The sequence below is a fragment of the Acartia tonsa genome, chromosome 8 (genome assembly GCF_053477335.1).
Source record: "Acartia tonsa isolate MP-2025a chromosome 8, ASM5347733v1, whole genome shotgun sequence".
NCBI lineage: Eukaryota > Metazoa > Arthropoda > Copepoda > Calanoida > Acartiidae > Acartia > Acartia tonsa.
Window position 1 is genome coordinate 34,711,545 of NC_137267.1, and position 27,497 is coordinate 34,739,041.

A 27,497-nucleotide genomic window follows, 5' to 3' on the forward strand; every position below is an offset into this window, starting at 1 on the left:
AATGCCACATATGCCTTGACCATATGAATCATGCTCAGTTATATTTTGAATTCTAAGCCAGCTAAAATGTTAAAATATCATGTGATTCAAACATTTCATTCTTAATTCAACACCTTTAGGAATTGAGAATATTTACATAAAAAGACTTAACGATTAATGTGTATACGGCCGGGGGCGTAGGGAACATTACACCAGTCCCCAAAGTTTTTATAATAACGTTTCTTATTCGTTTACTTACCAACTCTGGGAACTTTTATAGAATTTCGATTGGTTGGTTCATTAAGTTGAGTGTCCAAACTTGACAACCACTACTTGTAATCTACGGAAGTGGAACCTTGGTGTATCGTATTTGGGATGTACATCAATTTATCGCCCATTGTCTTATCCCTTTAGATCCCTGCCACGGTCTGGGTGTAACTTATTAATTAGAATTAACCTTAAAATTGCAACTATTGCTACAGTTGTTTTCGAGATATTTTTGAACATATTTACAAAACATTCATCCAGTTTAATTGCATGTAGAAAATTCTCAAAGCATATAGGTCCCCACAAAAATTGTACAATGGAAAATTTAGGAGACCAACTTGAAAGTAATTCCACAGTTCCGACTTCCTTTTTGGTTCATCATGAGGTTAGTTTAACTTTTTAGGTCAAGTGCCATTCACGGTAAAATGTCCCTGGTAACGATTAACTCCAAACGACCAAATGATGGAACGTATAGATTATGCTCTGACAAAAGATCTGAAATAGTCGACCATTACTCAATAATAGATAGTTATCTCGCAGTGCACATAAATGCGAGAAAAAGACTTATTTTACAAGTTTTTCTTCAGTGAAGCTTTCCCTGTTGATCATTGGATCTTGGCTATTCCAGATTATTTATAGGCTTTAAGTTCTTATGCCGCTTAATGATGTGCGAGCAAGACGTTAAGTCGTTTGGCAGCTAGCAGCTTTTAATGTTCATTGATTTTGATAATCGTTACCAGAATCATTTTACTGTGACATGCACTAGATCCAACTTTTTAGATATCTTTTTATACTAGTGGTTGCGTTCTGTAGAATCTAGGGTATCTGTATTAGAAAGGGCATAGAAATAACATAAAGCCATTCAAAGACAAAAATAAATAGCCTAAAACCATCCCGAGATCTATGTGAAGCTTTACTAAAATGAAGAACTCAATCGTTTTTGTAGATCTAAATCTTAACCTGCTGACAATAAAGTTTATCTACTTTTTATAATGGGATTTCGAATTACATACATCTATCAATTAATCTATTTTATGTGAATAGATTTAATGATTATAGTTATATTTTTCATCTATCCAACAATATTTGGGATTATATTTTTATCTAATATCCATCTATTTGTATCAATCTATTTTAAGGATCGATTTAGTGGTTATAGCTGCAACTATAATATTCTTAATCATCTATTAAATTATCTATTACTTAACATTCATCTATCAATTAATCTATTTATTTATGGATATATATATTGCTAATAGATGTAACTATAGTTTTATATATAATTTATCCAACTATCTATCGGATTATCTATTTCTCTAACATCCATCTAAATATCAATCTGTTTAGTTAAGGATAAATTTTGTGGTAATAGCTGCAACTATAGTTACCTCTAACATCAATTAATTTATCTGTGGGATTATCTATCTATTAATCCAACTATCTATTTATATCAACCTATTTAGGTATAGATAGATTCGGTGGTTTTAACTGCAACTATAGTTTTCTTTGTCATCTATCAATCTATCTGAGATTATCTATTTGTATAATCTATCTATCAATTAATCCATTTATGTATGGATTCGGATAGCTTTGGTAGTGATATCTATTATCAATTAATTTATCTGTGGAATAACCTATTTATCTAAAGTTCATCTATCTATCAATCTATTTAGGTATGGTTAGATATGGTGGTAATAGCTGGAAATTTAGTTTCATTTATCATCTATCAAACTATCTGTGGGATTATCTATTTATCTAACATCCATCAATCTATTTAGGTATGGATAGATTTAGTGGTAATAGCTGCGACTATGGTTCTATGTATTATCCTGTTTATCATCTACCAAATGATTAAAAAAGAGGAGGTATGATTCTTCTCAATGGACGTACTGATATTTTGTGTTTCGTATAGAGTGGCTTTGCTCAGGGATCCAAGGGGATAAGACAATGGCCGTTTAATTAATATAATTATACATACCCAATGATGAAACACAAAACTAACCCTTCTGTAGATTACAACTAGTTGTTGAAACGTGTAGACTCATAATAAACATAATAGACCAACCAATCAAAGTTCAATATCAGCCCCCAAAGTTGTTAAACCAACGAATAAGATAACGGTATTAAATAACTTTGGGGACTAGTGCACTAAAAACAGCCCAATGGCCTTTGCAACACTTCCTAATTTAAACCTAAACCTTGAACTTGATATCATAGCTATCTCTTGTGGTTATATAGACGCACAGAAACTCCCTAAATAGTTACTAGTTAAAAATTTTGAAAGGTTTCGAGATTATTTTAGAAAATATTTCAGATTGTACCACCAATTTACTTCATGAAGAATAGGATACAAGCCATCAGAGATAGAAAGAAGGTCAGCAATAAGGGGGGGGGGGGGGGGAGTTTGTACAGTTATAGGAAATGAAAATTCGTTACCAAATTTTGCCCTGGCCGTTTGGGCTTGTTTTTATAGTTATCAACCTAATTCTTTTTGTAAACTCTCTTTTATGATTGGATCTACCTGTAAAATTTTGTAAATTGAATTTTGGGACTTTCCCTCTAGGGCCTAGTGGGGCTAAGTTATGAGCTTATTTTTAAAGATATCGAGTAAGAGATATAAGTTTTCCGGAATTGTAATGTAGGGAGTAGATTTGAAATCTGCATCAAATTTTAAGGATTTTTTATAAAATTCGTTTTTTGTATAATTCTTTATCTAAAAGCGGAAATACAAATTAAGTTAATTAATTTTGGCATCTGTGATTGGTGGATTTAAAAAATCTGCGCTCTGATTGGATGTCGTACTATCCTATTGGTCAAAATTAATTAACTTAAAATGTATTTTCGCTTTTAGATAAAGAATTTTACAAAAAACGAATTTTATAAAAAATCCTTAAAATTTGATGCAGATTTCAAATCTACTCCCTACATTAAAATTCCGGAAAACTTATATCTCTTAATATCGAGCTGATTTTTTAAATGGAACCTTTATTACATAGATGAGTTGATTAGCCATGCCATATTTCATTTACTTCTAGGGGCTTTTGGAGTAAAACAACCCCCCCAAATACAAAATTTATAAGTTTTGAGCTTACATGCCCCTAGAGGTAAGGTGCAAAAATGAAATATGGGATGGCTAATCAACTCATTTATGCAATAAAAGCTTCCATTTAAAAAATCAGATAGATATCTTAAAAATAAGCTCATAACTTAAAATTTTAGTGTTTCGGGGGGGGTCTTTTGCACCACTAGCGCCTAGAAGGAAAGTCCCAAAATTCAATTTTCAAAGTTTTACAGGTAGATCCAATCATATAAGAGAGTTTACAAAAAGAATTAGGTTGATATCTATAAAAACAAGCCCAAACGGCCAGGCCAAAATTTGATACTGAATTTTTATTTCCTATAACTATACAAACTTCCCCCCCCCCCCTTATAAAAAAAATATTAACAAGGATACAAACATATAAAAGTATTGAAGTGCACAAACAGAAACTAAATATACGAATACGGTTTTATTGGCCCGGATATATAAAATGTAAATATTTAATGCAAGCTGGCTAATATAACGATACCCTATGTCCCCCTTCCCTGATCATAGAGGAAAGTATTACCCAAGACCATATCAGGAGAATAAATTAGCAACCTAAATTAACAAATAATCCCGTCACAAAATCAACGTATTCTTTTTTTTACTTACCTACATATATTTTAGAAAGAATCTGATGAAAGATGGAGAAAAATAATGTCAGAGGAAGAATAATCAATCATTTAATTTGCAGAAAGTAGTTAAGAAAATAAATTTTAAAAATAAGTATGTTTTTATTCTATTTAAATACCTTCATAAAAGTAACGGGATGTCTGTCTGTCCGGATTTACACAAGTATGAAAAATCTTAACTTTAAAACTTAGAAAAGAACACAAGTTTTATACATTACATTGTTTATTAAATTAAAATACTAAAACATACATAAATTTTTAATGATAAAATTATTCTAAGATGATTAGAATCCCTCTGGCTCTGCATACTAAAAATAAAAAAAAGTTAATGGGAAAAACATAGTGTAAAACGTGAGGATATTTAAGATTAATATTCTTAGTGACTAGTAAAAATAGAAGGGATTGTAATACTTTATTTAACTACAATTAGAAGCATCTAGTAAGCCAATAAATTAAATATTATTTTCCAAATAATTCATGATAGCTGTCTTTGGATCAGTAGATTTATTACTCTTAATGTTCAATCAGATAAAATAACACCAGTCCAACTTAAAAAAAATCCTGGCATCCGAATATTATTCTGTTTAGCCACGTTTAACCAAATCCTATAATACGTACGACTAAACTTAGGAATGAAATAATTTCCCTAAACAATTATGTATAGGTTACTTGGTAGATGAAATGAAAAAAAAATTGAACACTTTCTGACCAATAATGTGGACAGATTGATAAAATACTTTGGGCCTATTGGTCTTATTTAAATATTGATCATAGACTTAACATTTATTAGATAAATGATAGGTCAATTGAGAGGAGTTTACCTCTAATAATTCTCTAATATTTCTGGCAAGTAGTTGGCTAGGTCTGGAGAACTGTCTGGAGATGTCCTGTTGAATTTTCAGGATTCTAGCATCTGTTTGGCTGGAGGCTTCACCTTAACACAATAAATAAACCATATAAGATAAAGAAGTTAAACAAGATCTTAAATTATATTATTTTCAGAGTAACTTCTTCTTAGTCTTTGCTTTGTCAATTCGATAAAATTACCAAAATATTTAAAACCAACTAATAACATCTTTATAAAACTTTGGGTACCACCGTAATTAACATACCAATGTCCACTCCCTCCCTGCTTTTGCCAGTAAAACCATTGGTTATCATTATTAGATTAATATATCTATAAATAAAGTAAAACTAGACTACTACCTGGATCCCCATGTTGGGGACCTTTTTCGCCTGCTAGCATAATGCTTTCTGTTTTTTTTAGCCGACTTGGCTGTGTTAATATTCCCGACGCTATTGGTAGATTTCAAAGACCTAATTAAAAGTCGGCACAGTTATTTAACCCATTTCCCCTGTATTGTTTTACTCTAATATTGTACCATACCTGAAGCAGCTGTAGCATCAGAGTCAGCACCACTGCCATAATAGTCCACACATTCAGGAACATCCTTCGCATTCTTGCAGATTCCGCTGGTTCTGTCAAATACTTTGCCGCGCCCACAGCCCGCCCTGCGCGGCTGACCTAACATGGACAAAGATTGATAAGGCAAACATGTTGAATTTTTGTCTTATCCCTTCATATCCATGTAATCAAAAAGACGTATAACTCTAGATGATAAATAAACATTTATAGACTATAAATGATGTCCCCAATGAAGATAAACAAAGGGAAAAGTAGGTTGCGGGTAAAAGGAGTGTGTTTTAAGGCTTAAAAACAGAAGTAGAACGATAATATTCACAAAATATGTGTATTCCTTATTCAATTTTTTAAAAAAAATATCAAAAAAATCATTGAATGCTTCGCCAATGTCAAACTGACAATAATAACAAACTTGACAATTATAAAGAAAATTTGATTGTCCATGGTAATTCTGTATTATATTTTAAAAATTAATTTTTGTCAGTTTGACATTAGCAAAGCTTTTGGTGAATTTTTCAGGTTTTATTAGCAATTTTCATGTATCATTAACTTAAAAAAAAAAAAAATTTTGTCTATAATTCTTTTCAATAAGGAATACACATATTTAGTGAATATTATCATTCTGTTTTTAAGCATTAAAACACACACCTTAATGGATTTTACCTGCAACCTACTTTTCCCTTTACCATTTCTGTAGATTAAAATTAATGATTGAAACGTTCGAACACTTAACTTAATGAACAAACCAATCAAAATTCAATGATGTCCCCAAAGTAGTTAAGCCAACGAATAAGAAAATGTTATTATAAAACTTTGCAGACTAGTGTAAAAAAAAACAGCTCTTTGACCACTTTCTGATTATCTTACCTGTGGTCAAGCACATGTAGAAGAACCTGCAGTCCTTGGGATCTGGATGTCTGTCATGGTCGCCAAATCTGAGATGAACTCTGTTCTCCAGGGCCTCCTGTTGGGTCAACTTTGGATTCGGACACCTTTGAAACAGTTGGTTAGGCAACAAGGTGAAATAAAAAAAAACATACATAAGTAGCGAAAAACGAAGACGAAAAAGTAAGAATTACATAAGAATATAGAGACATATTGAGAACAAGAGAAAATTAAATCTTTCTCTATTATAAATATTTATATGCCTTTTGTTGCATGACAAAATCATCGATATATCTTCAATAACACCAGAGAAATCCAAAAATACGTGGAAAATAAAAAAATAAGAAGCATGTTCTTTGGATCCAATACACCAAATATAATAAGAATTCTGTTTCTAATAGCAGCCGAGCAAGTTCCATTTCCCCTATAGTGTTACAGACGGACAATGTGAATGATAGGGTAGCTTTGCTAATAAAACCTACACCCTTTTAACCGATTAAAAAATAATGGGGAAAGGGTGTTCTGTGACCGCTGTCCACTTTAAGGGAAAGCGCCACTCTCTCTTATCTTACTTGAATCCCAAGAGATCTTCAGGAAGACAGCCAGGTCTCAAAGCCTCATCAGCCCAGGCACAGATTTTCTGCTTAGGATCAAATACTAGGCCTTCAGCACATCTCTCAAAAGAAGCTTTGTCATCTCTAGAATAATTAAATATTTTTGAGTAAGGAATGCAACGACGTCAAAGTTTTATTTTTTAGGGGGTAAAATGAAATGTTTCAAAGCTGTGAGGGGGATAACTACCCCTACCCCTATTCCCTTGGACGTTTATGTAGGGATAAAAAGATGTGTAGCACTAATTTATGGAGACACTACACAAATCACTTAATTTTTTGCAGCTTTCACCATGGTTCTAAACCTTTCAATTTATACTAATCAAGTAAAATTTTACTTTTTGTACTAAAATATAGATTTATCCTCTAAAATATAGATTTATCCTCTAAAAGATAAAGTTACTATCTAAATTCACATACACGGGTAATAACAATAACCTCTTACACTACGTCATACTAGAGATGCTAAAAATGCAACCTACTGCCTTTATGTCTGGTACTTGAAACTAGAGAAAGTAGGGGGATTGCTTTGGACCTTAAAAAGGCGTAACTTATTGATATACACTGCACATTGGGGCAAATCAACCAAAAAGGGGATTTAATTATTTAGTACCCTTAAAGTTCATCTCACAAAAATTTCATTTTATACTTTTTTGTATGTAATTTAACAACAAACAAATTTGCTTTTATGTTTTTTTCTGTCATTTGAAAGGAACATGGAGATAAAGGTCATTTTATGAAGGAAGATAGAAAATTACCAGATTAACCCCTCATGGAAATAGCCCCCCCTTACCCTATCCATCTATCTATCCATATATCTATCCATATATCTATCCATCTATCTATCCATCTATCTATCCATCTATCTATCCATCTATTTATCCATCTATTTATCCATCTATTTATCCTTCTATCTATCCTTCTATCTATCCATCTATCTATCCATCTATCTATCCATCTATCTATCCATCTATATATCCATCTATATATCCATCTATATATCCATCTATCTATCCATCTATCTATCCATCTATCTATCCATCTATCTATCCATCTATCTATCCATCTATCTATCCATCTATCTATCCATCTATCTATCCATCTATCTATCCATCTCTCTATCCATCTCTCTATCCATCTCTCTATCCATCTATCTATCCATCTCTCTATCCATCTCTCTATCCATCTCTCTATCCATCTCTCTATCCATCTCTCTATCCATCTCTCTATCCATCTCTCTATCCATCTCTCTATCCATCTCTCTATCCATCTCTCTATCCATCTCTCTATCCATCTCTCTATCCATCTCTCTATCCATCTCTCTATCCATCTCTCTATCCATCTCTCTATCCATCTCTCTATCCATCTCTCTATCCATCTCTCTATCCATCTCTCTATCCATCTCTCTATCCATCTCTCTATCCATCTCTCTATCCATCTCTCTATCCATCTCTCTATCCATCTCTCTATCCATCTCTCTATCCATCTCTCTATCCATCTCTCTATCCATCTCTCTATCCATCTCTCTATCCATCTCTCTATCCATCTCTCTATCCATCTCTCTATCCATCTCTCTATCCATCTCTCTATCCATCTCTCTATCCATCTCTCTATCCATCTCTCTATCCATCTATATATCGATCCATCTATATATCGATCCATCTATCTATCCATCAACTATTCATCTCTTTATCAATCAACTATCAATTTATCAATCTATCCCTCTATCTATCCATCCATCTATCCATCTGTCTATCCATTTACTTATCCATCTATCTATCCATATATCTAGTCATCTACCTATCCATCTATCCATCCATCTATTTATCCATCAACTATCTTGAATTTCGTGTTTAAAATGTCTAATTAGGGGTTTTGGTTATCAGAGCAATATGAGAATTTTTTAGTAGCGCAGCTACCCTATCACCAGCTTTTTGGGCCCTTTAAAGTGTAACTAGGTTAATTGTAGTACGATTTTAGTGTTCAAAGTGTCAAATTTGGGGTCATGGAATTCATTTCAGTAGGAGGGGAGGGGATGGTGTAAATGGGGGTGGATGGGGATCCTTATTTTAGCAAGCTACAAGTTTCACTTTATTTTTATGTTTAATGAATCAATCCATTATAAATGTGGGCATGATTAACATAAATTTTTATTAACTAATATCTATATTTATAATGATATTATGATTCTTGTTTACTGTTTATATGTACACTAGCGGCTTCGCCCCTAGCCTCTAGGGGATTTGCCCCAAGATGTAATTAAACAAGGATGACAACATCCATGAAAGAAGCGAAGCTCTGAAATGGAAGGACAAACGAACATTAACACTTGTGAAGTGTCAGAACTGAATATTAATGCATGTCTATACAAAATTGTAATTAAAACTGATTAAATACATGTTACTGTTTAAGGACATACTGACGTTTTTAGGACTTGATTATAGAGATGCTTCGCTTATAACAATAGTTATTGAAATAGGAATCAGTATTCAAAAAATCAGATGAATAGGATATTTTTAACATTCAAAACCATTATTTGTTGTCAAAAAAGTAAAAATCAGCTAGTTATAAATGAATGTACGGACTTTCTGGTAACGATTATAGAGTTGCTGTGCTTTCTAAGTCGTACCTAACTGTTGTAGAAATCAGCATGAAAAGTTTGAGATCGATAGGACAATTCTAGCCTGTTTAAGTTAAGTAAAAGAGCTAACTGTACCAGACGTACGGACGGACCGACCCTAATTATAGAAATATGAAAAAATTGAGGGGGATTTTTATTTTTGAAAAAGATCTTTAAACAACCACAGGACCAGTAGATATATTCCCTGAAGAGTAGAATTCAATCAGTTTAGTGGTTAGCGAGATCTTAAGGGATGGGCGGACAGACAAACAGACATCAAGCTACTTTGTATTATATATTAACACCTAGGGATCTAAGGAACAAAACAATAACCGATTAATATGTACATCCCCAATATTGATACATATTTAATAAATACATATTTAATAAACTATATTACAAAATTATTTGTCTGTAGATGACAATTAGTGGTTGAAAAGTTTTGACACTCATCTTAATGAACCAACCAATAAAAAATCAATTAAATTTCCTGAAGTTCTTATGCTAACGAATATAAAAACGTTATTATAAAACTTTGAAGTTTGGAGACTAGTGTAATTAACTGTCCCCTCCCTTTCTAAATAAAACTGCTGACTTTAAACATGAATACCCTGTAACTACATAATTTAAAAACAAAGCATTACCAATAGACAGACAGAAGACTACTTGCTAATTCCAATTTAGAATGATTATAAGAACCTCACGTTATTTGCATATTAACTAATTTTGAGGTAGGGGACATTGGGCTGTTTATAACACTAGTCCCCAAAGTTTTACAGTTGTGTGTTCAAACGTTTTAACTACTAACTTTAATCTACACAAGGGGTAATTTTGTGTATTATCATTGGGGATGTACAACAATTTATTGACCTTTGTCTTATCCCTTTAGATCCCTGATATTTGTAAGAATCTATAGAAACGATTATTTAGTTACATTAAAACATCAAACATAAAGAGGTTTAGATTTAGGTTTAGCCCCCCCCCCCCTCCTCTCCTCCCCATCATATAGTGCAAAAGAACTTGAAAATATTTATTATTAACTTTAATTCTAAGTCTGAATAAATATTTCCCAATATGTCTATGTTTTTGTGTTTTTATTTATTTGAATTATATCTTAAGTTTTGACTTTAAAAGCGCATTTAAACGCCTTTTCTTACAAGCTTTTCGTGCACCCACGTTCAGAAAACGGGCTAAAAACCCCTACGGGGGCGCGAGGGGGGTAAATGAAACCAGTACTGGCGATTAAAATATGTCTTTGGGTAATCAAATATCGTTTTTTTAGCCGGCGACACCCGGCGAAAACATGTTTCCTCTTACTGTCTTCTCAAATGTTGATTAAAAAACAAACAAATAAAAACTAAAATCTTGACTACAACTAGAATTATTTAGGACTAATTTCTTCAATTTGTGTTTTTTTCTTTTATTCTGTCAAAATATATGTAATGCATGACTCATCAGAAGTTATTTTGTCTAATTACGTTAATTCTAAGAGATTTTATAATACTTTTAAAATTGTTGGTGAAACACAAAAAGTATGCCTTTTTCTGTAAGAAAATTTTTGCATTTCTTGACTTCCATGCATTAGAATGCTTACTTAAAAAGCGTATTTTTACGATTCCTTTGAAATCTGATGTACATTGGGTATGATAATACTCATAGAATGTTTAAAACTTGATTTGGGGGTGGTGAATTGTTGCCCCTTGTTGCCCCTATGTGCACTGGTAAAAATAACAGACAAAGTTCGTGCAATCAATGGGTTGGATATCAGTTGAATGTAACTTAACCTAATATCAATAGTGGACATAATAGTACTGCATCCCATTATAAGCGTATGGTGCTCTTACATTCGCTAGATTATTACTAGAGTTGCTCATCTTGAATTATTGGGTTATGGTGTTCCAACAACTCTAAAAACTTTTTTCAATTACTCACCTGCAAGTGACAAAATCTGAACAGGTATCATTAGTATAGAATATTCCATTCTTTCTTGTACAGGCACCAGTACCCTGTGGGGCTTGCAGTAGAGGTCTGTCCTAAACATTATATTAATATACAATATTCCATTCTTTCTTGTGTAAGCCCCAGTACCCTGCGGGGCTTGCAGTAGGGGTCTATCCTAAAAATTATATTAGTACAGAATAGTCCATCCTTTCTTGTACAGGCACTAGTACCCTGTGGGGCTTGCAGGAGGGGTCTGTCCTAAACATTATATTAGTATACAATATTCCATTCTTTCTTGTGCAAGCACCAGTACCCTGCGGGGCTTGCAGGAGGGGTCTGTCCTAAACATTATATTAGTATAGAAGATTCCATTCTTTCTTGTACAGGCACTAGTACCCTGTGGGACTTGCAGGAGGGGTCTGTCCTAAACATTATATTAGTATAAAAGATTCCATTCTTTCTTGTGCAGGCACCAGTACCCTGTGGGGCTTGCAGGAGGGGTCTGTCCTAAACATTATATTAGTATAGAAGATTCCATTCTTTCTTGTGCAGGCACCAGTACCCTGTGGGGCTTGCAGGAGGGGTCTGTCCTAAACATTATATTAGTATAGAAGATTCCATTCTTTCTTGTGCAGGAACCAGTGCCCTGTTGGGCTTGCAGTAGGGTTCTGTCCTAAAACATTATATTGGTAAAGAAGATTCTATTCTTTCTTGTGCAGTCACCAGTACCTTATGGGGCTTGCAGTAGGGGTATGTCCTAAACTTTATATTTGATAAGAATATTCCATTCTTTCTTGTGCAGGCACCAGTATCCTGTTGGGCTTGCAGTAGGTGTTTGTCCTATATATTATACTAGCATGGAATATTCCATTCTTAATTATGCAGGTATTAGTACCCGTGGGGCTTGCAGCAGGGGTCTATCCTAAAACAAAAGCATTCGTTTTTATGTACCGGACAGACCTATAGTAAGAGTAGCTGCACTCCCTCTAAATAATAAATGTATTGTAAATGTGTATTTTATGAAATCCTAATTTGAACTTGTTTAGCCTTTGTGTTATTGATTCCCTCCAACCAAAATATACAAAGGGAAGGAATCTATTATCGTAATTAACCCATCCTAATTCTGTAGATATTGATATTAGTATTGTTAAAACTTTGTGCCAATAAACTTGTGAAAAGAATCTTTGCGTTATTAGGGTTCGAAGCCTCTACAATTGAAATTAAGGGACGTCCGTATGTCGTGTCCGCAACTTACTTCTATTTATACACTAGGTTTACAACTATATCCAACTCTAAAATCTTCAATATCAAATTCATTATAAAGAAAAACATTGTTTGATTCTATTCACAAATGCATTTATAGTTTTAAAAAATAACATAATATAATAAAAATCATCTAACCTTACAATCTTCCAAATCGCTAGAGACACATTTTACTTGGTCAATAGAGAACACTAAACCATCCTCACAAACTCTACAAATTATAAAAGTTTTCAACAAAAATTATTTGCAAATTTTTTTTTTCTATTTAGAAAGGATTGAGCTGAGGTAACAATATTAAAAAAACAACTAATTATCATATGTCTGATATAAATAACTGTTTACAATAAATATTGCAGTTTTGAGGCTTGTTGGTTGAGTTAGGTTGAGTAAAGGCTTAGAAAAACCCCACAGTAATCTTGCCAAGTAAGAAAAGATTCTTAATCCAAAGGTGCTAGAAATAGGTTTATGCTTCGAAAATTAAAAATAAGGGAGAAGGGTGGAATGAATCTAGTGACAATAAAAGAAGTTTGAAAGAAATCACCTAATTATTTATTATAGCATTGAAAAAGAAATTTTTTAACCATTATTTAAGCAAATATCATAATGAATTTTAAAGAAATTAATGTATCAACCTTTGACATATTGCTCTATTCTAGTTTGATTTTAGATTACATGACCCAACAAAAAGAACTACAAATATAAATTTCGTCTTACTGCTTGGAAGGAGTGCCAAACTAAGAATTAAAAATATGAATGTCGTCTTACTGCTTGGAAAGAGTATAAAACTAAGAATTAAACATAAAAATGTCGTCTTTATGCTTGGAAGGAGTAGTAGTACCACACTAAGAATTACAAATGTAAATGTTGTCTTACTACTTGGAATGAGTACCAAACTAAGAATGACTAATTAAAATGTCGTCTTACTGCTTAGAAGGAGTACCAAACTCGCAGAGATAGTAGAGATCACATTGAGTTGGAGATGGGATAATGTATGAAAAAGTAGCGTCTGGGCAGCTGGGTAGAAAATCATTCGACAGCGGCTCAACTTTCTTCTCAGTTACTAGAAATAAGCATTTATTAGCAGCTGAATATTCCTGATTTTCTTAAATATGCATTCATTAGCGAATGGACACTCTGTTTCTCAAATGAGTGAATATTAAAATAATTTATATATTACTACTTGGATGTTCAACAAGATTAATATATATTCGATGATGCTTGCAGCTTGCTAAAAAAATACCAGATACCCTTCAATAAATAAAATATTATGATTAATGTATACCTCTGTCAGTTGGGGCTAAATCATTGAACTGTTGAATTCTCGGCCTCTTCCTTTCATTGATTGGGTTGCTGCTGGGATCAAACACCCTGGAAAAAGATTTGTCCTAGTATACAAATAATAGGAAGTCTTTATCTGTCTGTGTGTGGCGCATAACCGAAGTAGATCTCCAGTACAATGAAGCTTCTTATGAGTCTAAGGATGGTTTATAACTATTGTGCCTCTAAAATCGCCAAGAAAAAAAAACATCCCTAAATCTATCAAAAACTAAGATTGAATGAGAGTTGTCTTTGATCAAAATTTCGGGTTACAATTTATTGTTCATAGTCTTATCCTAGTGACGGAAAATACTAGATACTGGATACTATGTTGGCCACATCTACGCTGTGTATCTACCTTCGTCAGCAGCAGCAACACCACCAGCAGCAGCAGAGAAGCCAAGAGCCAACGACAACAATCTCCCAACTTATCTTACCAACACATCATCAACAACCTTCCAGAGGTTTTTTAACAACATCGACAAAGAGGTTCACTCTGCTAACTCGAGTTTTTAGCTTGCCCGACAAAGAATAAGACAACTCCAGCCTGTCTTATTCGGCTTCTCTTAATCAGAGCTGGTATAGAGCAAAATCCCGGCCCAAACCATTGGCCCTGTATCATATGCAACAGTAACCTAACACCTTATGCTGTCCAATGCTCTTCATGTCAAGAATGGCTCCATGTCAAATGCTCTGGCCTAAAATCTACCAAACAGAGATCCAAATTAAAATCTTGGACTGGACCATGCTGCGCCACCAGAAAGAGCCCCCATGTCCCCCCCACCCCCAACAAACCCCCCCGGGACCCCCCTTCCCCCCGTGTCCCCCCTCGGGACCCCCCTTCCCCCCGTGTCCCCCCTCGGGACACCCCTCCCCCTCGTGTCCCCCCTCGGAACCCCCCTCCCCCCCGCGTCCCCCCTCGGGACCCCCCTTCCCCAAATGGACCCTCTCATGTCCCCCCTCCCCCACGTGCCCGCCCTCGGGACCCCCCTCCCCCCCGTAACCCCCCTCGGGACCCCCTTCCCACCCACAACCATCAAGGCCATAACCTGAAGATTTACCAACACAACATCAATGGATTCACTGGTAAACTCGACGAGCTGCTACATGCCCTAGAGAAAGGAAACTTCCTCATTGCAGCCCTTCAGGAAACTAAACTTACCGACAGATCTAAGCTAAGAAACACTCCAAACTACACATTTGTAAGAAAAGATAGAGGTGTGAACAAAGGCGGTGGCCTAGGCTTTCTAGTCCACAAGGACGTCAATTTCAATCTTGTTCCTGAACCTGCCATTCTTCAACAAGATCCACACCTCGAATCCCTCACCATCTGCATACCTGGCAAAGACAACAACCTTTCAATCAGAAATGTGTATATACCTCCACAGAGCAGCTGTAGCCCACAATACACCCCCCCTCTTAACCATCTTCATGAGGGACTTGGTGAATCTTACTACATACTTGGGGATGTAAACGCTCACCATGAACTCTGGCATTCAGAGGCCAACCCTGATGCCAGAGGCCGACTCCTAGCCGACATCATCTCTAACAACAGCTATGGAATCATAAATGAAGACTTACCTACAAGAGTCACCAACACAGCCTCTACAGCACCTGACATCAGTCTTGCCTCCCCAAACCTCATTCCCACCAGCACCTGGAGAATCGAGAATAAACTTAGCTCAGACCATCTGCCGATCTCAATCAGCCTAACTGCTAATTTCACCAAATTCAACTCCAAGCACTTTACCTTCATGAATTTTTCAAAAGCCAACTGGGAAGAATTCACAAATCAAACTGAACAATCCTTTGCAAATGCCAGAAATGTTACAGACGTCCACAAAGCAGAAAAATTCTTCAGAAATATCCTTCTTAAAGCCTCCAAAAAATCCATCCCAGCTGGTAGAATTCCTAAAACTTACAATGCCCTTCCCACAGAAGCAGCAAGACTAATTGATGAGAGAGACGAGATTAGAAGAAACAACCCTAATGACGACAGACTGAATGATCTTAATAACAACATCAACCAAAAAATCAGAGATCATAGAAAACAAAAATGGACTGAACACCTTGACAGCTGTCTACCTGGTTCTAAGAAACTATGGAGCACCATCAAAGGACTTGGCAACAACCCCAGGCAACCTGAGAACCAGGGCATCTCGTTTAACAATAAAACCATCAACCATCCCAAGAAACTGGCCACTAACTTCAACAAACAATATACTCCCAACACAGACAAGAAGCCCCAGCAAGCCCTACGTAATATTCTGCGAAGAATGAAACGCAAGGCTAAGGACCAAGCACCTGTTTTCACCCCTGCCCAGACCTTGGAAGCCATCAAGAAGGCCAAGAGCTCCAAAGCACTTGGACCTGACGGCCTGTCTCCAATCATGCTTAAACACCTCGGACCAAATGGGATTAAATACCTCACTAACATCTTTAATGTCTGCATCAAGACCTCCAAGGTCCCCACAATCTGGAAGACAGCCAAGATCATCCCCTTACTAAAACCCGGCAAACCTGCAGATAAAGGCCCCAGCTACCGCCCCGTCTCTCTTCTCTCCCCCGCAGCTAAGACATTGGAAGCTCTTCTTTTACCACTAGTCAATGCTGCTGTTCAGCTTGCTGACCACCAGCATGGATTCAGAAAGAACAGATCGACCACCACAGCCCTCCACAGCATTTTGAACCACATCAACTCAGGACTTAACCGGAAGAAACCCGTCAGCCGCACAGTCTCTGTGGCAATTGACCTGTCCAAAGCATTTGACACCGTGGACCATCAGCTTCTTCTAGAGGACATTAACAACCTTCCTCTAAATGACTATGTCAAACGCTTTCTCTGTGGTTATCTTCGCGGCAGACAGACATATGTTGAATTTAGAAACTCTAGATCAACATTTAGGAAAGTCAAGCAAGGGGTACCACAAGGCGGAGTTTTATCACCTGTTTTGTTCAACCTCTATATGTCCTCCATGCCCTTACCACCTGGCGACATAAAATTGGTATCTTATGCTGATGATTCCAACATTTTAAATTCTGGACCTGTTATCGACACCGTGGTGAAAGAGATCAACCAATATCTCGACACACTTGACACCTGGTTCAAGAGCCGTAATCTTTTCATTTCACCTGCCAAGTCATCAGCTACTCTTTTCACAACTGCTTCATATGAGGTAAATCTAACACTGGATGTGAAAATCAATGGTGAAACTGTCCCGACCGTCAAGAAACCCAAATTTCTTGGGGTCACTTTTGATGGCCTCCTCTCCTTTAACCAGCATGCTTCAGATATGAAAACTAAGCTACAGTCTAAGAATAACATCCTGAAAGCACTGACTGGCACCAACTGGGGTAAGGAGAAGGAAGTAATTACCAACACCTACAAGGCCATCGGACAATCTACACTTAACTACTGTGCTCCAATTTGGACCCCCTCCTTAAGTGAAACTAATTGGAAAAGACTCCAGGCGGCTCAAAACTCCTCGCTGCGCACCGCCACAGGCTGTCATCTAATGTCTGACATAGATCACTTACATCATGAAACCAAGCTAATGAAAGTCAGACAGCACTGTGAAATGCTCAGCAAACAATACCTACTCTCTACACAGAAACAGGACCACCCTAACCCAACGAATCTAAATGCTCGCCCCCCCGCCCGCCAGATGAAGGAAACATTGACCTCCAAATTTGGCAGAGAAATAAAGGACTTATCCACCCCAAACCTCTCCTCCGATGCCTATAAGAGGAGACTGAAGCATATCCACACCACCTCTGTCAGAGACATGCTAAACAACATGGCCAACAGCAAAGTTCTCAATGCCCCCCCTCCCCCCATAAACGCTACTGAAAGGGTTCTACCTAGAACCACCAGAAGCACACTTGCTCAACTACGTTCCGGCTATAGTAGCTTTCTCAACAGCTACAGAGCAAGAATTGACAATTCTATTGATGACACCTGTCCCAACTGCCCTGCTACTCACACAACCAACCACCTGTTTAACTGTCCGGAGAACCCTACTACCCTCACTGTCAGAGACCTCTGGACCAACCCTCTGGAAGCAGCCAGATTTCTCAATCTGGCCAGTAATGATGATGTAACGGATGAATAAGAAAAATGGGCTACAGAAAGAAAGAAAGTGACGGAAAATAAAAAAATCCGCAAACAAAAAATGAATCCAAAGTTTGTCGACAATGGTTTACACACAACTTTCAAACAATACCTGGTGTTACCACGATTGGATCCGAAAGTTGGAGACTGGACAGGAGCTGCTGGTTGGACAGCCTCTGGGAATTGGCTCTGGACAGGTACACTTTCTTGACCTAAACTAAAATTAAATATAAATAAAAATTTTACAAGTGTAATATAACAGACTCTAAATTCATCCTACACATGATTTTGGTGGGGAGGAGTAGAATAGGGCAAAAAAATGTACAACCCACAATAACAGCATAGATGGATGAAGTAAATTGTAGGGCAGCTGTTAAACCGTAAAATAAGGAAAAAAGAAAAATGGATATGATGTAGAAGAATATCACAAAACCTTGATAGACCAAGTTAGCACTATGGTGTTAATAACAGAGGTCCATCTTAAGTAGAATCCTTGAAAATAACACTTTCCTCATTGCAATACGGACTGAATCATAGAGTATCTTCACTAATAAAAAAAATATAACTTTACACTGAAGGAGAAAATCTTGAGTTAAGGCGAGCATTGATGCGAGTTTCTGGAGCACTCACGGTCTGTACAGGTCAGGGATTCACAAGCTATTCTCAACTTTGTGGCCAAAAAGTTGGACGAGTAAAAAAATTAGGTTGGGATTAATTGCTCAACATTTAAAAATATTGGAAAGGTTTCGTGATTTTGAAAATAATGGTATGAAAGAAATACATAAATTTCATGTCTTAGAAGTGTAATTTAAAAAAAAATAGGTTGAAAAACATATTAACTTTCAAATACTTAAATTAAGACACTTAAAACATACTAAATATTACTGTAGTCAAATACTTGTTAAAGACTACTTTATCAACTTAATTATTGCAAGATTTCCTTAACACTTTAAAAAAAGTAAGGTTGAGGGGGAGGGGAAGTAGATTTTTTTGCTTTTTTTTTATTATCGTACAGGTTTGATGTAGTTTAGGTGTAAGGTCATATTTGAAAAGGGTTCCTCACAGGATTAGGGCATCGTTCAAAATTATATGACCCGCAAGGATTAGAAAACTATTTTCAATTCATTTAAATAAGAGTATGATAGGGGGTTCTGAGCTCGCTTGTCACATTGCGGGAAAGCATAAACTTCCTACAAATGCAATTTGAATCCCTGTCCCTGAGTCTGAATAGTCCTGACATCTGGTGAAGAAATGGGGCGGATATTAGATGAAACAGGGCGGCTATCCGTAGAGATAGGGCGGATATCCGGTGAAGAAATGGTGCGGCTATCCTGTAGAGAGCTAGTGGAGCTACTCGGGCTAGACCTAGCAAAGGATCTTGGATTAGATCTAGAGCTCTGGCTTCTAAAAATTTAAATTTTCATAAAAGTATTCATAGTATCTATTTACCCAGGAAGGAGGGAGAATTGGGCTGTTTATTTTACTAGACCCCAAAATTTTAAAATAACGTTTTCTTATTCTTTGGTTTAACAACTTTAGGAACTTGAATTTTGATTGGTTCATTACGTTGAGTGTCCAAACGTTTCAACCACAAATTGCTATCTACAGAAGTGGTTATATTTAATTTATCGGCCATTGCTTTATCCCTTTAGACCCCTGCTTTTTACCATGCAGTTTTCAATTTATTATGATGAAAGATATTTTAAAGGACTAATATTTAGAAAATCAATTGAAATTGTAATAAATGATAATTAACAAGTAGGTCAATTTCCATAATAAGCGAAGTGCAGAAATTACATATTAATTAAGCACCGTCATACAGACATACAAACAAAAGGGGGAGTTAGGTTGTGCTAAAATTCCGTAAAGGTGTGAGTTTTAAGGCTTAGAAGAACGATAAAATTTATGTTAACTTTTGAAAAAAAATTTGTCTAGGGTTCTTTTCAATAACACCTATTTAGTAAATATTATCGTTCTAAACTGCGAACCCAAAAAATAAGCAAATCTGATTTTTCAGAATAGCAGCTTCAATATTCATTTTGGATAATTTTACTGTAAATATGAAATGTAGATGCATCTTTTGGTTACAAGTTTACACCGTTACTTTATTATTAATCAGCGCCAATGGAGCACAAGATCTCAAAAAACAGCATTTGAGGGAAATACTGGTGAACCAAAAAGATATGCAAATCCAAAACAAATCAATAAAAAAATATTTTTTTGCACTTTTCTTCTCTTAAAGATTGATTCTGATAAATTAACTATTTTTAAAGGGATTTATGCATTAATTATTATGAAATATAGTATAAGGTAGAAAAAAATGATTTTTCCTAATAAAAAATATTAGAAAAAAGAAATTCGACCCTTATCACTTTAGAGGACAGCTGCTGACCTCAAGTCTTATGGATGAAGCTAAATACATGTTAAAGATAAAAATTACCCTCAAAAGTACACAAAAATGTTTCTTGATGTGTTAAAAAAATCCATTTTAAAATCTTGAAATGGTGAGCCAAATGTTATCAAAGTGCATGCTCATGATGACAACTTATATTTTGAACTATAGTCCAATTTTTGTATTCATAGCAATCTCCAATGAAGCCTCCTAACAAGAAATATTGTGGTATGCGGCAACTCTGGACCATGCAGAAACCAAGACATTATAGTGATGCTACGCACCCAGCTTAATCCTGTTATTCTACAATTGTAAAGCCACCTGAAAATATGTCAGATAACGGTATTGATTTCATCTCTCAGTTGTCCTGCAAATGGAGGGAGGGGTGTTACCCCTCCCTCTCCCATCTTAAGCACCGGAACCTTCCCCTTCAACCACCAAGTTATCAGCACCACCTCAACCCTGAGGATAAAGGATCTAAGCCTTCCCTCACCTGATAGAATCACCCCCACACAGACTGTTGTTGTCACAGTAATCATCAAACCTTCCCTTTTTAGTACCCAGACCTACCACTCAACCCCTCTATGCTTATCTACCTATTGTGCTGTTCCATGGGCTATCCTGCCTTCCCCGGACAGGGATAGCCATCTACCTAACCATTGCAATTATCTATGTTTTACTTGTATGATTTATCTTTAACTATCTTTATTCCTAATCCATATGTATTTATATTATGTTGTACAACTTTAGTAACTCTTAGACCTTCAATAAAGAAACAACTGAATAGACTATGTTTATTATTTAGTGATTGCTAGAGAAGCGTAGCTTCTCTATAGTAAGGTGTCCACGTCTGTTCACACTGCCGTAGTCTTTATTCGAACTCTGGTGTCTGCCATTTACCCTAGGCGGATACCACAATATAAACATCTTCTAAAACTACAGTGATTACCTTATGAATTGGTGTTATTAAAATTGCAATTTTTTTCTTTTTTAATACTGCTTGGCTGGAGGCTGCTATGAATACAAAAATTGGACCATAGTTCAATATATAAGTTGTCATCATGGAGATGCACATTGATAACATTTGGCTCACCACTACCCGTAGGAGCATCTTAAAGGCCATCATCTTTAAAATCAAGATTTTAAAATGGATTTTTAACACATCACAAAACATTTTTGTATACTTTTGAGAGTAATTTTTATTTTTAACATGTATTTAGCTTCATTCATAAGACTGGAGGTCAGCAATAGTCCTCTAAAGTGATAGGGGTCAAATTTCTTTTTTTCTAATGTTTGTTATTTAGAAAAATCATTAATTTCTACCTTATACTATATTTCATAATGACTATTCGACTAATGCATAGATCCCTTTAAAAATCATCAATTTATCAGAATCAATCTTTAAGAGAAGAAAAGTAAAAAAAATCACTTTTCTGTTGATTTGTTTTGGATTTGCATATCTTTTTGGTTCACCAGTATTTCCCTCAAATGCTGTTTTTGAGATCTTGGGCTTCATTAGTGCTGATTAATAAAAATTAACGGTGAAAACTTGTAACCAAAAGATGCATATACATTTCATATTTACTGTAAAATTATCCTAAATGAATAATAAAGCTGCTATTTAGAAAATTCAGATTTGCCTTTTTTTTGGTTCCCAGTTTACTACTGTTTTTTAATCTCATAACTCACACTATTACGGAATTTTAGCACAACCTACCTCCCCCTTACTGAGTAAACGGTCATTGGTCTAAGCATTTAACATGTAGCGATGTAGAGTAGATTGTCCAAAGTATTTTTGTCAAATGTTCACAAAAAATCAGCTGTCCTGTTGTAAAAAAAACTTGATCACACTTAAATCTCTTAGAATAGCTGACATACGAACAAATACCTAATGAAAAATACAGAGATGCTTCACTACTAAAAAAATATTTTTTACCGGTCTCCAGAGTTCTGGATAGCTCTGGCTCTATTAAAGCTTTGAATACGTTCTCTAAGACCTGAAATAAAAAAAAAACTATTGTAATAGCAATGGTACTATATATCAAATTCTTATTTACAAGATAAAAAATGTTTAATGAATACAAATAATGAAATAATTTACATACAAAATATTAATATTTAAATACTTATGTTATGTACATTGAAAAGTAAAAACTTTGCTTGTATTTTTGCTTTTAACCTTTCTAGGAATCATTCTTTTTAAAATCTTTGTCGTAGGTAGGGTTGGGCCGGATATCCGGTGTGGCCGGATATCCGGCCATTTTCAATATCCGGCCGGATACCGGATATTGAAACTATCCGGCCGGATATCCGGCTATAACTTTTTTTTATATTTTACACCAAAAATCTCTGCTTTTTAAAATTTTAAATGGCTATAATTTTCTTATTATTGAAGCTAGAAGAACATTTTTTGAATATGTTTATCTTTATGTAAATTTTATATATGAAATCTCAAAAGTTTATTAATAAATTTTTTTTGCTACTTTAATATCTGGTAATTTAGCCGGTTATCCGGCCGGATATCCGGTAATTTGGCCGGATAACCGGATATTTGCCGGATATCCGGCGTTGGCGCCGGATATCCGGCCGGATACCGGATATCCGGCATTTGAAATCAGCCGGATATCCGGTATCCGGCCAAAAAAGTATCCGGCCCAACCCTAGACTCATAGGATAATAATGTAAAGAATAAGGTCAAAGGCATTTGAACTTAATTTAGTGAACCGCATATTTTTCCTGGTTAATTGGTTTAAATTCATTTATATGGCATATATTTGAAAGAATTTCAATTTTCTACCACGTAGTTTTTAAAATATCAAGAATTGAAAATCGTCTTTTTTAAATGCATATATCACAAAAAGAAGATTTTAAAGTCTTAATATTTTCAAAACTACGTGGTAGAAAATTGAAATTCTTTCAAATATATGCCATATAAATATAGTTTAACCCATTAACTAGCAAAAAATATGCAGTTCACTAAATTAAGTTCAAATGCATTTCGTGAAACTACCCCTCTAAGTTAGATGTTTAAATTTCTCAAACTAAGTTACTAGGACAATTCTAACATGAATATAAAAAAGGAAAGGTTTTTTTTTGTGGCTTAACTGGAGGTTATATTACCTGTATTGCCCCTAAAACCATCAGAAACACTTGCTCTTGATGTTGTCGTGGTTGCGGTAGTGATGGGAGCCTCTGTGGGTGGAGCTAGGTCTCTAGCTGGTACATTTATTCTGGGAAGTGGGGGTGCACCACGGCCTGACCCTCTTTCTGAAGTATCTCCTGCGCAAAAATCAAAAATTATCTTAACAACAAGAAGTTACAGACAAGGATTATAACATACAAAAAGGGGGGGGGGGGTTAATGCAACCATCTCGTAATCAATGATTAAATGGCACTTAGAATTCGAATTTCTATCTGAAATTTTGCATGAATAATCCTTGGTAGGTCTATTTTCCTAAATCGAACAAAAAGTTGAAAAAGTAACGGCTAACGGCTGGCAGAAAATCCTAACAAAATAAATCAGCCTGGTATCTTGAATAGCAGTAGAGAAAATAATGTTTCTCTCAAAACGAAGCGGACATGCAGATAGACATTTCTAATTAAGGATACCTTTTGATTCTAATCAATGACACCCTCTTGATAAGATCTATTGTATTATTAAAGCTAATTAAAATGGTTGTTTAATGCTGCAATGTTAGGCATGCAACCAGGGGCGTCCAAGCTTTTTTTTTTAAGGGGGGGGGGTAATATTTTTTTATTTTTTATTTTTTTTTGGGGGGGGGGGGTAAATGGCATGCGAAGCGCGCCGCAAATTTTTTTACCCCTCCAAAATTTTTACCCCGGGGGTAAAATTTGCTGGGGGGGGGGGGAATTAACACCCCTGAAATCTGTTGGCAGGGATAAATTTAGTTTACCTTCCCAACATTTACCCCCAGGGTAAAATTATTTTGGGGGGTAATTTAATAATATAAAAAATGAAATACTATTAAATATTTAGTAATAAAAATGCTCGAAGCGCGCGAAAATTTTGTTAATTAGGATTTTGTATTTTGAGGGGGGTATTTACCCCCCAAAATGGTTTGGGGTGCATAATACGGCACCCCCAAGGTAGAAGTAAATTTTAAATAAGAGGGTAAAATGAAAAATATTTGGGAGGGGGGGGTTATCACTCCTTTACCCCCCTCGCTTGGATGTCCTTGCATGCAACAACAATATGATGAAGAGAATACAATATTCTAGATATAAATGCTGTATGAATTAAAGGAACTTGTCAAGAAATCTATAGCTTTATAGTCTAAACTAGCGGCTTCGCCCCTAGCCTCTAGGGGCTTTGCCCCAAGAGGTATAATTACATCTTCTATTACTTACCCAGCAGAACGGATCGCAAATTTTTGCACCTACCCAGCAGGAAAACATTTTCTCGTATTCATTCGAATCCGGTGGATAGGAACCGGTTCTCATCCATGCGAAAAAACTATGTCAAGCATCGTATTATATCCAGTTTTCTACGAATATAGAAATGTACAATCATAAGATTAAAACCAGTTTTTTTAGCCGGTGCCTCCGGCACCTCGGGGCTAAAAAAACTAGTTTTAATCTTATGATTGTACATTCTATATCCGCGGAAAGCCGTTTATAATACGATACGAGAAATAACTATTCTCGATTAAATAACGAATTCGCAAAATTCGTAAAAAAAAAAAATAGAGATCAAATAACGAATGTGCAAAATTCGTAAAAAAAATGGGGGGAGAATTTTTTTTTGTTTTTGGGGGGGGGTTGGGGGTGTCCCATCCCCCAAGAAAATAGCTTAAAACCACGGCAGGACCAATAGGTATATACCCTGAAAAGTAGAATCCGATCGGTTCAGTGGTTACCGAGATTTTAAGCTTCAGACGGACGGACGGACAGACAGACAGACAGACATCAAGCTACTTTGTATTATAGATTACTTTGTAATATAAATGCGCCAATGTACTACAATAATATGTAGATCAAATTACCTGTCAAAGATCTAACAGCATCATCCAATAACCTATCTAAAGCATCGCTCTTGGCTTTACCAGGGGGCTGATCTAATACAAAATAATAAAGAATGGATGTAATTGTAGAATATACGTGGCTATTATGACAGGGGAAAAATTGACGACAATTTGCCTTGCTGGCATAGAACTCATTTATTGGTCAGTACGCTCATCCAGTAGGATGGGAGAAGATGAGGTAAAAAAGGTGGGTGGGGGTATCGTTATTTTAGACCGCTGCAAGTTTCACTTTTTTACAGAATCTGGTCTAAGATCCAAGTAAAAATATATCTATTTGATCAACATACTTAAATTTCTCGAATAATCTATGTAGGCTTTAGTAAAAAATTTAAAAATAAAAGTTTATTATCAAAAATAAACATTTTTATGAACAAATTTGATTAATTTGGTCAATCCGTTATGATAAAAAATAAATAATTTTTAAATTTTTAATAACTTACCAATAATACTGCTATATTGGCTCCTGATAGAATCTAAAAAGTATAAAATTAATACCATATCCTATTTTTTTAAGTTTCCTCTCAAGAGAAATCGCTATAGAAAAAAAACATTTTTTGTTTACTTTTTCTTTCAAACTTAAAAACGAAAGGAGGGGGGGGGGGGTGGGTAACATGAAAGAAAATTTATGGACTGAATTATCAATATGCAAAAGTATAATTCTTTTGTATACATTACCTGTGGGACTAAGAGTAGTTTGTTCCACAAAGACAGGAACAGGTCTTTCTGTAGTAATATCTTCTGTCACTATCCTTGGTTGTGTATCAACTGGTGCTGGTCTGGATACTACCTGGGCACCACCGAAAGTCCTAAATGACCAGACAGTTAATTATCATTTACCTCATACAGGCGAAACTGGTGTCGATGACACTAAGGTCAATCACCCTAGGATAACTAAGGGGAGCTATTCTCTCCTTTTCTGTCCAAACACTCAGTTTATTAGGTTAAGTACAACCCAACAGACAACCAACTCTTTGATTACACGTTCTTTGTCTAAGTTGTAAATGTCTATGGTAATGGGTTGCGCCTATTTTGGGCCAAGTCATTCCCCCTGCTCTAACTATTATTGTGGCACATCTGATAAATCGCAGTAGGAACTATAATATTTTAATGTCTCTAGTTATGACGCAGTGTTAAGCAGAGATTCGGACCAATTATCTCCCCGACGACAACCGGATGTGTGTTAAGCCACGGTCGCGAGATAGTGATTTAAAAGGGCTTGGCAGAAAGAGTGGATTTATTGAAATGTAAGTAGTTATAAAAAAATTAAATTCTACCTGGAACCGACTTGAGAGGCTCCGAAAGGTAAACCGCCACTTCTGGAGCTTACAAGGGTTGCCCCGGATGGGAAAAACCTCTGAGCATGTCCGATCCTAATAACAATAATGTATCAAAGGAAACAAAAATTACAATCCAAAAAAGAAATTTTAAGTTTAATTTTTAAATTCAATATATTTTTATATGCTAGATGAAAATTCTAAAAATAATACAGAATATATCGAATTTAATTTCTTATACAAAATATCTCATAATTTGCTCAAGAAAAGCACATAATATAACATTTTAGAGTCTTATAAATAGCTAAATTTGCTTGATAATTTTGATATCATCTTTGGTAATTTAAGGGAGTTTTACGAATCCATTTCAATTTATTAGGGATTTATATAACCAAGAACTAATAACTTTTTGATGGCGGCGCAAGATTAAAAGTCAACATTTTCAATGGATATTAAAATAATTTTTAAAATGATAAAAATTAGTCAAAACTCAATCTAAAATAATTACCCTAAAATTACAGAACAAATTAAGAGCACTTTATTCCCACCACCCATTGTGGTAGTTCTAAACAGACTGAAAATAATTGACGTACAATTGTACACAAACAATTGACAATGTATAGTAGAGACTGTGCGTACTTTTTAATCTTATGTGATT

At 35.3% G+C, this 27,497-nt stretch overlaps 1 protein-coding gene and 1 long non-coding RNA gene across 3 annotated transcripts; one reads left to right on the forward strand and one right to left on the reverse strand.

Annotated features, from left to right (window-relative positions):
* The first annotated feature begins 329 nt into the window (after window positions 1-329).
* Window positions 330-4,052, forward strand: LOC145326801 (uncharacterized). The gene is made up of 4 exons (XR_013881979.1): window positions 330-631; window positions 2,025-2,111; window positions 2,561-2,620; window positions 3,956-4,052. It is a non-coding gene; the product is annotated as an uncharacterized LOC145326801 (long non-coding RNA).
* Window positions 4,053-4,165: 113 nt separating this feature from the next.
* Window positions 4,166-27,497, reverse strand: LOC145326800 (uncharacterized). 2 transcript variants are annotated; one of them, XM_080170215.1, is made up of 19 exons: window positions 27,348-27,497; window positions 26,840-26,935; window positions 26,241-26,371; window positions 26,006-26,038; window positions 25,527-25,598; window positions 23,644-23,802; window positions 22,460-22,520; window positions 19,349-19,535; window positions 18,703-18,764; window positions 18,244-18,348; window positions 13,986-14,071; window positions 13,628-13,763; window positions 12,842-12,914; window positions 11,432-11,532; window positions 6,841-6,966; window positions 6,251-6,375; window positions 5,348-5,485; window positions 4,782-4,894; window positions 4,166-4,268 (listed from the first exon to the last, which is right to left on the reverse strand). In XM_080170215.1, exons 1-19 carry the CDS (start codon window positions 27,392-27,394, stop codon window positions 4,245-4,247), a joined length of 1,875 nt encoding a protein of 624 aa, XP_080026341.1. In that variant the 5' UTR covers window positions 27,395-27,497; the 3' UTR covers window positions 4,166-4,244. The 2 variants fall into 2 exon arrangements, with proteins under 2 accessions (XP_080026341.1, XP_080026342.1); XM_080170216.1 differs by having other exon boundaries at window positions 19,349-19,496; window positions 27,348-27,496.

What these genes read in the sequence shown, in the direction of transcription:
- LOC145326800 (XM_080170215.1), bottom strand. Translation starts at nt 27,394, where the DNA reads ATGGGTGGTGGGAATAAAGTGCTCTTAATTTGTTCTGTAATTTTAGG. An exon ending in TTTGGTACTCCTTCTAAGCA is followed by an intron (nt 12,915 to 13,627) that starts GTAAGACGACAT and finishes TATAATTTGTAG; the next exon opens with AGTTTGTGAGGATGGTTTAG. An exon ending in ATATTAGAGAATTATTAGAG is followed by an intron (nt 4,269 to 4,781) that starts GTAAACTCCTCT and finishes TTTTATTTTTAG; the next exon opens with TATGCAGAGCCAGAGGGATT.